This window comes from Sceloporus occidentalis, unplaced genomic scaffold, assembly GCF_023333645.1.
Source record: "Sceloporus occidentalis isolate IW3139 unplaced genomic scaffold, rSceOcc1.0.p SCAF_2, whole genome shotgun sequence".
In the NCBI taxonomy this organism is placed as follows: Eukaryota; Metazoa; Chordata; class Lepidosauria; order Squamata; family Phrynosomatidae; genus Sceloporus; species Sceloporus occidentalis.
This window is the reverse complement of record NW_028316982.1, coordinates 158806627-158821802: the sequence shown is the minus strand read 5'-3', so window position 1 is coordinate 158821802 and position 15176 is coordinate 158806627. Positions and strand designations below refer to the sequence as shown.

Genomic DNA, 15176 nt, shown 5'->3' with positions numbered 1-15176 from the left:
ATTATACAATGAAGCCAAATTCAATAATCTGAATATGTCATGCAATGCCTCTCAACTGTGCAATTTCCAGCAAACAATAATTGTGACCCTCTTGAAGGTATATTGTATTATTTTTGATACTGGGTGTTCTCATCCTGCTCCCACTCATTACACTGAGAACAGAATCAGAGCAACAAAGAGGTGTGCTGATTTGATTGGATTGGAAAAGAAGCATTTCAAGTTCTCTGTCTTACTTCTAGTGGTGAACATGTTTAAAGTTGATTTTATTCTAGCAGCCAATGTTGGAAGGAAGTCCAAAATCCAAAAATGTACAATACCAAACCAGAAATCTTTCTTCTTCAGTGTTCCATGGCAGAGTTAGGGGTATTCTGTCCCAAGCCAGATTTCACAAGCATTTCCAGTCCAGCCTTCCCAGCACTCACAATTTCCACAGCTACATATACCATTTCCTGGAACAAAACAAGACAGACTATAATTATGCATAATTGAAATGTACTGCATTAAACATGTGTTTCTCAGTAAGCCATAAAGCACTGTAAAACAGCTTTTATTTTTCTCAGTACATATTTTCTCATCCTGGGCAGAACTTGCTTTATGATTTGACTGAAAAGTCATGTTAAAAGGCCCACTAAAGAGCTAGTGAAATCCTCTTTTTTAAAAGCAATGTCATCAAAAACACAGTCAGTGCTTTAATGAAGACATCAGAGTTTACATCCAGCTGGTTCAGTGCTGATTTAATGTTCATGTAAGAGGCCAAGGAACAAAGGGAAATAGACACCTTCGTCCTTTACATCCACTTTAACTAGGATGGTGGAGACACCAACATGTGCTCTGGAGCTAATTTAATGTGGAGAGCTTGTTTGTACCAGCCATCCTTCAGTCAATTAATTTATCTTGAAAAAATTAACAACAGCAAGACAGGAAAAAAATTATGATGAATGAATAGAGAACTGGAATGGCCAAAACAATCCCACTACAGATTAATATGTTTATGAATTAAAATATGAGTGTCATGGAATATTTTCAGGTCTTTGACATCCAAAGAATATAAGTCAGAGATGGGCAAGTGTTTTTCACAAAGCAGTTGCGTGTATCAAGCAACTGTGTCAAGCATGACAGCCACCCCACCACTAGCTTGAAGCAACTATTTCAAGACATGGATGCCAGGATGAGAAGATACAGCAGTGAGGGGTTAAGAAAAACAGTGTGTGCCACATGGCCTGTCCTACCCACCGAGTCTCCCACACAAGCTGAATGTCAACTAAATTTCATTTCTATACACAACCCCCCACAATAGTAGTATCTGCTGTCCAGGCTCTGTGACACACCCAGCGTTATGTTCCATCAAAGAGAATAGCCAGAGGGTTCAGGAAGAACAGTGAGGGTTTATTATTTCTGCACCCACATGAGTGAACTACTGAGTAAGATTGCTGCCTATTAGTACAGTTCGCCCAGGCTTCCTATTTATGTTCACTTTTCTTCTAAAAAGCACAGGGTGGTGTTTTGACATCCCTCCCCCCCTCACACCAGCTCTCTGAGCCTTTGAGTTGCATGATTTAGCAGGGATTTTAACCAAAATATTCCTAATCCAGATCATTCACTTTACCAATTGCACCACTAGTGAAAGTGTAAGACATTAGGTAGGGATACTAATGCCACCCATGCATGCCCAAAGCATGTTGGGCATGTGACTCAAGTATAACTTGCAATGGAGTTCAGATCACATCCTTCACTTCAACTAGACACAGTGGCCAGAATCCAGGTTGGGAGATATAAATCTGTAAGCACTGAAGTTACGGTGCTACACAACGACTCCTGGTCAAACCTTCACAATTCCCACTTCCTGGGAAACAACCACTGCAATTCCCCTGTCAGTTGGGAAGCAGCTGACCTCTATTTCCACCTCCTCCCATGAACAATCTCCAGTGGAACAGGCAAAAGCAGAATTCTGTCACAGAGATCTCCCCTACAAGGAGTGAGGTAGGACCATCAGCCAGCTACTTCCTGATCAACTGGGGAACAGACCCCTGTTGACCACAGCAGCTGCTGCCCAGTAGGTAGGAACTAGGAGACTTTCACAGTCTCTATGTAGCCCCTAAACAATAAGCTATGTAAGAATCATGAATATGTAACATTCACAACTGTCTAACTCTAGGTTACACATTCATAACTGCCATAGAAGATTCTGGACAAATTTTTCTAACTACAAGCCCTGACATGAAAATGATGTTCTGTGTGTCATTTGCAATTGAGAAGAGCATTAGAAGGACTCTGTGTGGAATTAAGTCCTTCTCACTACTTGTTACTCCTTCATTCTTCAAGGCTACCTGAACATTAAGTCTAAACACTCTCTCACACACACACAAAACCCCAGTCTACACCACAATGTACAGGTTCTGTGATGTTCCTTCCAACAGCAAAAACTAAACAGGGCTGCTGCTCTGTTATGAAAATGTTTTTGTAAAATGAAATTGTTGTTTGTTTGTTTGTTTGTTATACTATTTTTACTGTTTGACAGCTTCATTTACAGAGCCCATTTCCTTCTCACACTCTGGTTGGAAGGCTTCCTAACTAAGAATTAGAAAGGAACTTTCCCCCTCACAAGAATCTAGATGTGTCAGATCTTGTTAGTCCACCACAACAGTCATCCTAGCATGGCAACTTCTGGATGTGTTGGATGGATCACAGTGCTCACCATCTCCAGCCAATGGCCATGGTGGCTAGAGATGATGGGAGTTGTCATCTGAAACCTCTGGAGGGATCTGGGTTGAGGAAAGCTTAAATGGAACAATTTGCTCCTTTCTGCATGCTTCGCTTTGTGGTGCAATGGGGTTTAAAGTATATACATTTATTACCAGGAGACTACTGAGTGGATGTTCAAGTCTTTTTGGGCAGTAGGTGGTGCCAGCCTAGACAATCTCCTTCAATTGCCATAATACTATGAAGAAGGAAGCTAAGGTGTTTTGGGGAATTGTACTCCACCTGTGCAAATAAGGCCGTCATGTTTGTCACAGTCTCTGTCATCACATTCACAGAATTCTCCTGTAATGTACCATTCCTGTGGCGAACAGACACACTTTCCACAGTGACATGAACCTGAAAGTACAAAAATTATTACTGGCACTTACAGAACAGTGGAGCTTCTCAGTCGGCCATGGAACATCTCAGGCACACACAATCAGTGCCTATTAATAATAAGCCATTGTCTACAAGGAGATAATCAAGATAAAAGCCTATTGAAGAGAAGAGTGTTATGGAGGTGTGCTTTAACTTGAAGTGTTCTCTATAAGGCCCTGCAGTGATTTCCCTCCATTTTGATTTAATCAGGAGTTACTCTGAAGAGAGAGGTTTTCTCTTTGTTCCCAGAGCTATACAATCAAGCCTACTTTTCCAAGCAGGATTAGAAAGTGGGATTTTGGAGCTCAGGTATGGGGCAGAGAAAAGAGATAATCCCTCTGGCCACTGAAATTGCAAGAACTGAAGCAGGGATAATAATGGTCTGAAGTAATAATCAAGGTGTACCTTATTATGCTCTAGCCAGGCAAAGGGACAAAAACCACTCCAATATCCCATTGCTTTTTCTTTTTCTTTTCCCAAAAGCAGCCAACACATTTGTTGCTCCCATGGCTTCCTTATTTATCTCTAATCTGATGAACTCTCACTCTTTTGAACTGGGCACTGACTACATGCTATATCATATTCTGTGCAAAGCATCACTTATGTTCAGTGCTGTTATATTTACAGGAACAACTCTAGGGGGGAAAAAGAATAGTCTGGGCAATTAAGACCATTACTGTCAGTGCATATATTTTGCTATAGATTTTGGCTGAGACCCTACATCAGAGGTTACAATGCATAACTTTAGGATAACGGAGCTACATCACTGACATGACACACAACCATGCTAGTGAACTGCAACAATGCACAGTGGAACAGCATGCAAAATAGCCTGGAACACAATTGGGATTCTCATTGTGCAATGTGTCCCAATGCATAATGCGTCCCATTATATTGTATTATGGTGACACTGCTGGATCTTTCCACACAACAGTCTTGGAAACGTAGCTGTGTCTCTGCTCCCTTCCTAAGAATATGAGCATTATGGAGCATCACCATTCACATTTACATGATTGAAAGTCAGTCTGCGATCATGTAAATGCCTAACAACTTTGTGTGTGTGTTGTTATTGTGTGCCTGCACTGAACATATGTGATGCTTTGCACAGAATATGATATAGCATGTAGTCAGTGCCCAGGTCAAAAGAGTGAGAGTTCATCAGATTAGAGGTAAATAAGGAAGCCACGGGAGCAACAAACTTGTTTCAGACTTAAGGTAAATTTTAGGCAAACCTATAACTGGCTTTGGGTTTTCTGGGGCTGAGAGCGTGTGACTCATCCAAGGTCACCCAGTGGGTTTCCATGCCCAAATGGGGAATTAAACCCTGGTCTCCAGAATCCATACTGGTGGTCTCTCTCTCTCTCTCTCTCCCGTTCGCTCGCTCTCACATACACCCACATACAGTTAACCCTTAGTATCCACAGGGGGTCTTTCTCTCCCCCACTGCAGATGAAAAAAAGTGGGACCTCAAGTCCTGCAGCACATGCACGCACAGCTGCTCTGTTTCAGCTATGTGCAGGCTCATCATTAGGGGCAATGGAGTTTGCTGTCCACAGATGCTTAAATCCATGGATGGCGAGCCTGCGGTTGGAGAGGGTGCACTGTATATATTTATACACACATACAACACACACACCATGAATAAAACCTGGGAATACGTTTGGGAGCATTGACTACCTCTGTTTCATGATATCCCTGTTACTAGTTTATTTTGGTTAATCTGACAGGCTGGATCCTGGGACCCTCTGATCTTATCTGTGTCTGGCTGCATCTACACTGCATAATTACCGTAGTGCAGTTTGACACCAGTTTAACTGCCATGATTCAATGGTATGGAATTCTGGGATTTGTCATTTTGTGAGATATTTAGCCTTCTCTGCCAGAGAACTCTGGTGCCACAACAAACTACATATCTCAGGATTCCACAGGATGGAGCCATGACAGTTAACACTATGTCAAACTGCATTAATTATGCAATGTGGCAACAGCCTCTGTGGTTTAATACGTAGTTTTGTACTTAGACCAAAACAAGCAGGACTGAAATCTACCTTCTACCATCAGCTTCCCTGGCACACATGGCTGATTATGTAGCTGATTATGTATTTGACCACAACGCCATCCTCACCAGGAATCAAAAGCACACTCAGCCAGTCAAGCAGAAGTGAAGAATTTGGTGTCACATTAAGTCCTTTAAAAATACATCTTGCAATCAGAAGTCTGAAAATGCAGCAAGAAACTATGCTGTGGCACTAGCTCACAGAGGTTTAGAAAATTTATTAGGAATGTCTTGCATGAGAGAAGACTCTGTTATCAGCTTGATCTTAAAAATTGTTTACCAGCATGGAACTGCTTAGTATTGTGCTCCACCAACTCTCTCTCTCTCTCTCTCTCTCTCTCTCTCTCTCTCTCTCTCTCTCAATCAATCAATCTCTCTCTCTCTCCCTCCCTCCCTCCCTCCCCTCTGCTTTGGTGGAAAGTCTCTGTTCACTGAAGGTGTCTTTCCCTGATTTGTAAGGATTCCACTCCAGGCCAGCATGATTCCCAAACCCTTGACATCTCATTTTCTGGACACTTGGGGAATTGAAATTAGGAGGAGAGGGGGTATTTTACAATAGCCGACAAACTGTTCATAGATCTATATTTATTAAACAAACATAGGGGCCTACATCACTGACTAGGGGCCCAAACAAACAGGCCAAATTAAAGCTCCTTCAGGTCACTTTGGAGGTATGCTGTTTAAATGACACACACATCTTAAGAGGCCAGAAGCTGCACTAAAACTGCGCTCCAATTTTTAGGACTGGAGCATGGTTTTGGCATGGCTTCTGGCCTCTTATGATGCATGCATCATTTAAACAGCACACTTCCAAAGTGACCCAATGCAGCTTTATTTTGGCCTGTCTGTTCACACCCTTAGTTATGAATGTGTAACTAGGTAAAGTGGGCCCCTAGTATCCACTGGGGTTTGGTTCCACCATGGATGCTCAAGTCCCTTGAATACAGTTGCACAGTAAGATGGTGTCCCATTTAGCTTTTTGGAATTTATAATGTTTTAAAATATTTGCAAGCTGTGAGTGCTTGAATCCATTGATACAGAGGGCTGACTGTATTGTCTCCTGGAATGGCGCTTCAAGCCCATCAACAGTTAGCATTCTGCTGGCAATCAGGGCACAATCAGATGATATTTCCAGCCCACTTCCACCAGTGTTAACATTAAGTTTTTCATACCTGGCTGAATCGTTACTCAAACATTGCGCAAACATCCCTCAAAGGTGGAGGAAGACCATGTGTGTGGAAAGCTGGCACGCTTCCTCCATCATCATGTAATCGTCACTCCCTCTTAGCGTCCCTGAATCCTTCCAGGGGAGTGGATTTCCTATGAACACAAACTTTGCATTCATAGGAAATCCTCTACCCTTGAGACAATTTAGGGATGCTAGAGGGAGCGATGTTTCCATGATGATGAAGGAAGTGCACCTGGCTTCCACATGTGCGCGCTTTTTCCACCTTTGAGGGATGTTTGAGCGACATTTGGGTGACGATTCAGCCAGGTATGAAAATAAAGCTAAGACAGGAATCCTACTTCTAGTTGTTGTAGCCTCAAACAAACCTTTATCACTCAGAGCAGCTCCCTGGAGCTTAAAGGGGCATTTACAATCATAGCAATAGTGCCATGAATATGCAGTATAACAGAATGCATAACTGTTATGGATCCATAACTCTAGATCATGAATCAGTAACTGCTACAGTATATGGCATGCCAGCCAGCACATTTAAGTATATTCAGCCATATGCTACAAAGAGAAATACTCAGCAAACAGATCTAGATGGAGAACGAACTGAATATAGATCTAACCCTAATACAACATTCCACTGCTAATGTGAAAAATTGGGGTTGGAAAGCTTGTTTAATTTTCTTTATTCAACATTTTGCAGGAATGTCCTGACTTTCTGTATTCAGTAGCTGTGCTGATCACACAGTAGCTAAGTTTAGGAACAGAACTCGGGCCAAACACAGCTTTGTCGAAGTTCCATTTAGACAGGACTGGATCCAGACCACGTGTGGTGATGCTTGGAGGAGACTCATTGAAACATGAGATATATATTTTTTAAATGGCTCTGCTAACAAATAAAAAGAGGAAAATCTGTCCATACCTTCTGCCTTGTCCTCATTTTCTGGCAAAGTTTGGAAATGGAGGATTGTTTGCCATGAAACTCCCTCCCGCATGTGCTCTTGCACAAACATACTTGCTTAGAAATATTCTGAAACATTGGGCCACGTCACCATCACATTTTGTTTTTCTTTTTTCTTTTAAAAAAAGGTTTAAGTGATGTTTTAAAGAACTCAGAGTATGCACATGAGACTCATAAATAAATAATTCCTACTTACAATGACCAATGCATACAGGTCACCAGAGATTTAATCAGAGATGGGAAGGAAGGTGCAAAACGTCAACCACACATCCTCAGGGCAATGGCCCTGCAGTGATCAGACTAAGTATAGAACTGAGTTTAAAAGCAAAATAACAGCACAAAGGAAGGAAGGAAGAATTGAAGGAAGGAAGGAGGAAGGCCTTCCCACTCAGATCAACTACTGTATTTCCTTTACAAAGATTTAACAAATGTACACATGCCTGCTGCTTCTGGCACTCAAAACATAATGCCAAAATGTACTCCCTGATACATAATGGTCCCACATAGATCTATACTCCCACAACAACAACACCAAATGGAATAGCCTGCTGTTGGTAAACAGTACCTGAAAGCAAAGCTTCTAAAGACAACATGGAGAACTTCCCAACAACAGCGCTGTGTATTGTAAGCCATTCTGAGAAGCTGTTTAACAGCAAGGGGCCTACAAAAGAAAGCACTACAATTTATAACCCACAGGTTATTTTAATCTCCTGGAACATGCTTGTACTCAGCATCAATCAGTTCCCTATACTTACCTTTTCCTGAGCACAATATGCCATCCGCCGATTCGCAAAAACTTCTACTCTCCTCTTCAGTCATGTTGCACTTTCTTGGGTGTTGGCACAACTTTCCGAACCATCCATCCTTACAAATGCATCGACCACAAGAACAGATCCCATGATCTGGAATGAGAATCAACCAAGGCAGTAAGATGACCTTTTTTTGAGACTTTTCCCCTCTCCTGTTCTCTCAGGCTGGATATTCATCATCTATCCATTGCCTGCTCCCAACAATGCTAAGAAAAATTCAGTTTGCCCAAAATTTGGTTGCTACTCGCTGCATCTTCTACCAGTCTCCTCCCCCTCAAGAAAACAGTGCACCTACGTGTTTTTAACATCTGGAAGATTTTTATTAGTAACGTTTTTGTGTAATGGTAATGAAATGATTGGGAATGATTCACCTGAGACATTTCTGAAATGGGAGCATATTCAAGGGGGAAAAGAGGTTAGCAAATCCTTTAGAATGCTGCTTGGTGAGTTTTATGTTCAAATAATTAGTTGCTGAAGCCTAGGTGAGATCTCTGCCTGTCAAGAAATTATGTATTATTTGCATGGGATATAATTGCTTGAATTTCATCCTCCAAGATAGTACTTGGACAACATAAAAATTGTGTTGGAATTGTTTGCACGTAATTGCAACCTTGCCACGATTCACTTGAGAAAGATCCCATCTTATTTTTGGAGCCCTAGGGCTAGACAACATTCAGCAGGTGCAGTTGTTGCCATTCTAGTAACACAATGATCAAAGAAGCTACACCTGTTGAATCTCCTATTGCAGATTATTAACATAGCCATTTTCCAGGGAGTAGTGATTATCAAGCAGCTTCTTGACATACCCAGATTTTTGTCATTATCAGCAAACTAAATGAGGGGGGAAATGTTGAATAATATGCAAAAGACATTCCCATAAGTGAACTGTGAAAAACAAGATACTTTCCATGCTTGATTTACAGATTTTCCATTCTAGTTTCTGTATCTTTCCAGTAATGCTCCTCCATATAATTTCAACATGTTATATATTTCTTTTGGTCAATTTGATTCCTCTTGGGCTCCAACTAGGCAAGCAGTATGAAATCTGTAGCCCTAAATTCTGAAACTTCTGAAACACCTTAGGCTATTTTTAAAGATATAATTATGAGGAAACCTGTGGATTACTGTCAGGGATAATGACTAATATTTCTACCCATAGGATATTTTTAAAAGGACAACTCCATTTAATTACTCCAGATGATCCTTCTAACCCATGGCATGGCATGGGATAGAAGATATTATTACAACACAAAACTGTAAGAGTCCTATACCAGGTTTAGCACATTGCATCCCAAAATATAATTTAATCAGGAAAATTCATGTAATCTTCTTTTTTGTTTAGGATTATTATTGTGATGGACAGTACTGGGGCCCATTCACACTACAAATTTACAGTGCTGTTATTCTATCATGGCTGCATGCCATGGACCAGGGTCTTTTGTTTGTGAAGCATAGAGAAGTTCTCTGGCTAAGACTTCTAAATACCTCTCCCTACACCACCAACCCCAGGATTCCACAAGATGGAACCATGGAAGTTAATGGCAAAACAGTACAACCAAATGGCAAGCAAAATGGTGAAAGGTCTGGAAAACATGTCCTATGAGGAGCTGGGTATGTTTAGCCTACAGAACAGATGGTTAATGGGAGATGATAACCATGCTTAAATATCTGAAGAGATGTCTTATTGAGGATGGAGCAGGCTTGTTTTCTGCTGTTCCAGAGACTAGGACATGGAGCTGTGGATTCAAATTACAGGAAAAGTGATTCCATTAGGAAGGAGTGGTGGAATCTTCCTTCATTGGAGGCTTTTAAACAGAGGCTGGATGGCCATATGCCCAGAGAAGAAAACTGGCCTAAAAGACAGGAGGTTGGGGGGCGGGCCAGTTAAAAGGAGGCTGGTAATACATATTAGCCAACTGAGAGTTATAGTTGGTAGGAAGTGAAAAGAGAGTGCTGTGTGGATTCAAGAAAAATCTAGAAAAGAATAGAATTGTAATTAAGCTAGCTAGTAATGCCATTGAGGAAGCAGGCTTGTGTCTATTAAAGCTCATGCTTCCAACTTCTATTTTTCAGTTAATCTCAAAGTTATTGCAAGATCCCTTTGCATATTAAGCTAACTAGGAAGGGCAGCAGCAAGAGAAACCTTGAAATAAAGGCAGACCCTGCTCTTCTTTTTAGGTGTTGTTTCACTCTCTGAGGGCCCAAACAAACAGGCCAAAATAAAGCTGCTTTGGGCCACTTTGGAAGTGTGCTGTTTAAATGATGCATAAGTCCTAAGAGGCCGGAAGCCGTGCCAAAACCACGCCCCAGTCCTAAGGACTAGAGTACAGCTTTGGCGCAGCTACTGGCCTCTTAACATGTGTGTGTCATTTAAACAGCATACCTCCAAAGTGACCCAAAGCAGCTTTATTTGGTCTGTCTCTTCGGGCCCTGAGTATGTTTTGTGCAAAATGAAATCAGGTCCCAGCCACATCCATAGAGAGACACAGGGACACAAATGTCTGTATATCTGTAACCACTTTATTCCCTATGTGACAACCTCACAGCAGTTTTACAGAAGGATTAGGATGGGACAGAGGCTCCAGGGTAAGAAATAGAAGTCTGCTAGGATTCTATAATGATTTCCCATTTTAGGAGAAAGGCAGGATATAGATGTGATAAATAAATAAATAAATGGCATTTAGACCAGTGATTCTCAAGCTATGTGATATGGTAGATCAACAATCCCTCCCCATGTCTGGTACATATTTGTGCCATATTATTATCATATTCATATTTATAATTAACAAATATTCACATCATTTCTTGGAAACGTATTGCAGACCAGCAATGACATGTATACAACATGTATACATTGTAGATTCTTTTTGTACAATATTGCCAAAATCCGACCATATCTCTCCGCCTCTACTGCCAAGATCCTGGTCCATGCCCTAGTGATCTCACGACTTGATTACTGTAATGTCCTCCTGGCTGGGCTTCCTCTTTCTCACCTCCGTCCTTTAATCTCTGTTCAGCATTCAGCCGCAGGCATTATCACTTCTACCCACCGCTCTGACCACATCTCTCCTGTGTTGGCATCCCTTCACTGGCTCCCCCTCCCTTTCCGCATTCAGTATAAGCTCCTGCTGTCCATGTTTAAAGCCCTCCATGGACTGGCCCCTCCTTACTTATCAGACCTTCTTTCTCCTCACCTTTCCACTCGGGCCCTCCGTTCTAGTAGTCAAGGTCTGCTGTCTCAGCCCAGGATTTCCTCTGCCCCATCCCGGATTCGCCCCTTTTCACTCGCTGCCCCTCACTCCTGGAACCTTCTTCCCCCACAAGCAAGAGCCATCACTTCTGTTACCAGCTTCAAAACGGAGTTGAAAACCATCCTGTTCAGATAAGCGTTCCCAGGCATTGCATAATTGTCGCTTACTATTTGATGTTCTTGTGGTGCCTGTTTATTGAACCATTTCCTGTATTGCTATGTACTGTATATGTATTATCCTACTTGAGAGTATGTATTTTCTCAGGAAAATGATTAACCATCCATTATGAAGCCTCGCCCTCCCTCCAGTCCATCTGCCTTGGTCCAGGCCTTGGAGGTAGAGAGGAACTGCTGGACCTCTTACCCTTTCCCTCCACCACTCTCTTCTCCTTCTGTGTCATGTCTTTTTAGATTGTAAGCCCGAGGGCAGGGAATCGTCTAACTAAAATATTGTATGTACAGTGCTGTGTAAATTTACAGCGCTTCATAAATAAAGGTTAATAATAATAATAATAAATAGACACAAATCCAGCTCTTTCAAAACTCTTTTAAAAACTCTTTCAAAGCCATAATACTGCCATTAAAGACAAGGAGGACAGGATATTGATTGGCCCACCTGAAGGGACATTTATTCCATCTCAATAGAACAACTGCATAATGGGAATACCAGTGTTCCACTCGTGGGGTGGTTGTGTGGACAAGAAAAACAACCTCCTCCTCCCCCTTGTCATTATTGCTGGCCCATGTTCTACATTGCCTACTTAGTTATGTAACTAATGCATAACAAAGAAGCATCTCCCAACCTGATCCCTCCACATGTATTTTACTAGACAGCAGCACTGGGAGCAGGTGACCAGAGTGAAGGAGGAAGGTTTTCATCCCATTCCACCAGTGAGTGAGGCTGTGGAAGCCAGAAGCAGGACTCCTGTTGCAATTCCTTGTCTCAGCCTTGCTCACTGGTGAGAGGTAGCGGAAATGTCATCGTCATGAACAGACCTCCTTTGTCTTATCCAACTTCTGCCTGGTGGAGCAGGTTTGGAAGGGCATTTATGATCAAGGCATATGTACTATGACTATGTACTATTAGTGAATATGGAGCAATTACAGATCTGTAACTTTTGGTAATAAATTTATAGCTGCAAGGCAGAATTCCAGACATTATTTGTATCCCACTTATCCCCAGATCTGAATCCAAGGCAGCTTACAAAAACGGAAACAGATACGCCTTTTAAAACAGATACAGAAACAGCTCATGAGAAATACATGGGAGGGTATGAAAATGCAGTTGAAATGGTGAAGTGTGATATTGCTCTGGTCTATATTCTTTCCTATCCTCTCCTAGAGATGGATGTTTCATTGATTTCCTCTTGAAACAGCTCAGGCTTGAAACTGATAAAATATCCTAACCATGGTCAACACAACAAGGACAAGGAACTCTGTAGGTTTGCAATCCTAAGCATATCAATTACATTTTTAAAAGGAATGTGTGTACATTTGTGATCAGAATGGGTTAATGTATTTAAGGCTTTATCTGTTTTTACTTTTCAGAGAAGAAGGCTAAGGAGAAGGGCAAAACATTTGGTGAGATATCCCATTCCATTTGCCTTCAGATGATGCACAGCTGCATTTTCAAGTCATTAAAACCATGCAAGATCACAGCTCTTTATGCCTTCATCTGTCACATTCCTCTTATATTTACCTGGGCCTACAGTCATAAAAGTAAGCTATTACTCAGTCTTAGATACTCAGAGAAGGCAGCTGACAATTCTTATTCAAATTACTTCCTTGACTTTTACCCCTCTTATTTTGGTAGTCATGTACATTGACATAAAATCCTTGACTTTCGCTAAGATCCTGCCAGCTGTAACACATTCTGTTTTCATCCTTTGCATAAGAAATGTGACTAAAGTTGATTCTTAGTTCCCACACTTATCCAGTACACAGGAGCCCAAAGAAGTGGATACTGACAGGCCCTTGAACCTCAACGTGTTTTTATCAATCTGTCTGATGGTAGACTGTGAAGCTTACCACACAGGTCCTCCTAGGTCCGTTCTGAGAACAAAAAGGAAGGAGCAGGAACGAGTGCGGAATGAGTGGGGGACGGATTTTACCGCACACTCCAGTCCCTCACTCGTTCCGTTCCCCCTCTCTTCCGTTCTTAATCCGTTCCAGAAGGGGGAATTTTTGAGAACTGTTCAGAACAGTTCTCAAAAACCATTCCAGAGGGGGAATGGAACAAGTGAGGGACTGGAGTGTGCGGTAAAATCCATCCCCCACTCATTCCATTTCCTGCCGGGCCGTTCTGAGAACGTTCCAGAAGACCAGTGCAGTAAGCTCCTAAAAGTTGTCTGCTGGTATTAATCTAGTCTACAACAACAACAACAATAATTTTTTATTTATATTTCCCACCTTGCCCTGTGGATTGAGGCAGGATTACAACAATAAAAACAACATTACAAGATTTAGAACTACAATATCATATTAAATACACTCAATAAAACAGTATGCTACCAATACAATACCTTAACTAAATCACAATTTAAAATACATATCTTTACAAATAGAGGTGGAGTATTTCTAACTCTCTTATAACACATTTGGTAGATAGGCCTGCCAGAAGAGATCTGTCTTAAGTGCCTTCTTAAAGGCATCTAAGGTGGTAATGAGACGGATCTCCTCCGGCAAGCCATTCCATAATTTAGGAGCTATGGCAGTAAATGCCCTGTGGGAAGTTGTTGTCAACCTGGTCTTTATGTGCTCTAATAAATTCTTCCCGGTTGTTCTGAGAATGTGGGGCGGATTGTGTAGGGAGAGGTGTTACCTCAAGTAACTTGGGCCCAAGCCATGTAGGGCTTTAAAAGTAATAACCAACACTTTGTACTGTGCCCAGAAACGAATTGGCAGCCAGTGAAGCAATTTTAGTACACGTGTTACGTGGTCTGACCTAGACATTCCAGTGACCAATCTGGCTGCCGCATTTTGCACCAATTGAACCTTCTGAACGTGGTACAAAGGTAGCCCCATGTAGAGCACATTACAGAAATCTAAACAAGGGATTACCAATGCATGCACGACTGCTTCAAGGTCCTTTTGGTCCAGGTAGGGATGCAGTTGGCGTATCAACCGAAGTTGGTACCATGTACTCCTGGCCATCATATCCACATGGGATGATAACTATAAAGATGGATCCAGGAGTACTCCCAAACTGTGAACTTTGTCCTTTAAGGGAAGTGTGACCCCGTCCAGGATTGGTTGACAAAATTCCATCCCTGGACTTGGTGTACCTATCGCAAGTACCTCTGTTTTCTCTGGATTCAGCTTGAGTTTGTTTTCCCTCATCCAGTCCATTACCGACCCAAGGCAGGCATCCAGAGGAGAGATGCCATCCTTAGTCACTGCAGCAGTCAGAGACATAGAGAAATAGATTTGGGTGTCATCAGCGTACTGATAACACCCCATGTCTCTGGATGATCTCTCCAGCAGCTTCATGAAAATGTTACACAGCATGGGAGACAAAATGGCGCCTTGAGGGACACCAGATGTCAGCTCTCTTTTAGAAGAGCAACTGTCCCCCAGCCTCACCATCTGGAATCTGCCCGAGATGTAGGAATGGAGCCACTGGAGTGTACTGCCCCCAATACCTAACTCCCTCAGGCATTCCAGAAGGATACCATTGTCTATGGTATCAGAGGCCGCTGAGATGTCCAAGAGCACCAACAGGGCCACATTTCCCCTGTCTATGCCCAGATGGAGATCATCAACTAAGGCAACCATGGCAGTCTCGTTGTTGTTGTTGTTATGCTACA

At 42.0% G+C, this 15176-nt stretch overlaps 1 protein-coding gene across 1 annotated transcript in view; it reads right to left on the bottom strand.

The window, feature by feature from the left end:
• Positions 1 to 344: 344 nt before the first annotated feature.
• ITGBL1 (integrin subunit beta like 1) overlaps positions 345 to 15176 on the bottom strand; it is a 194528-nt gene continuing 179696 nt past the window's right edge. Inside the window, exons 9-11 of the mRNA XM_089507987.1 lie at positions 8067 to 8213; positions 2983 to 3096; positions 345 to 449 (exon numbers count right to left, since the gene is read on the bottom strand). Of these exons, the coding sequence (XP_089364113.1) occupies positions 358 to 449; positions 2983 to 3096; positions 8067 to 8213 (353 nt within the window). The 3' untranslated portion in view covers positions 345 to 357. The remainder of the gene's footprint in view (positions 450 to 2982; positions 3097 to 8066; positions 8214 to 15176) is intronic.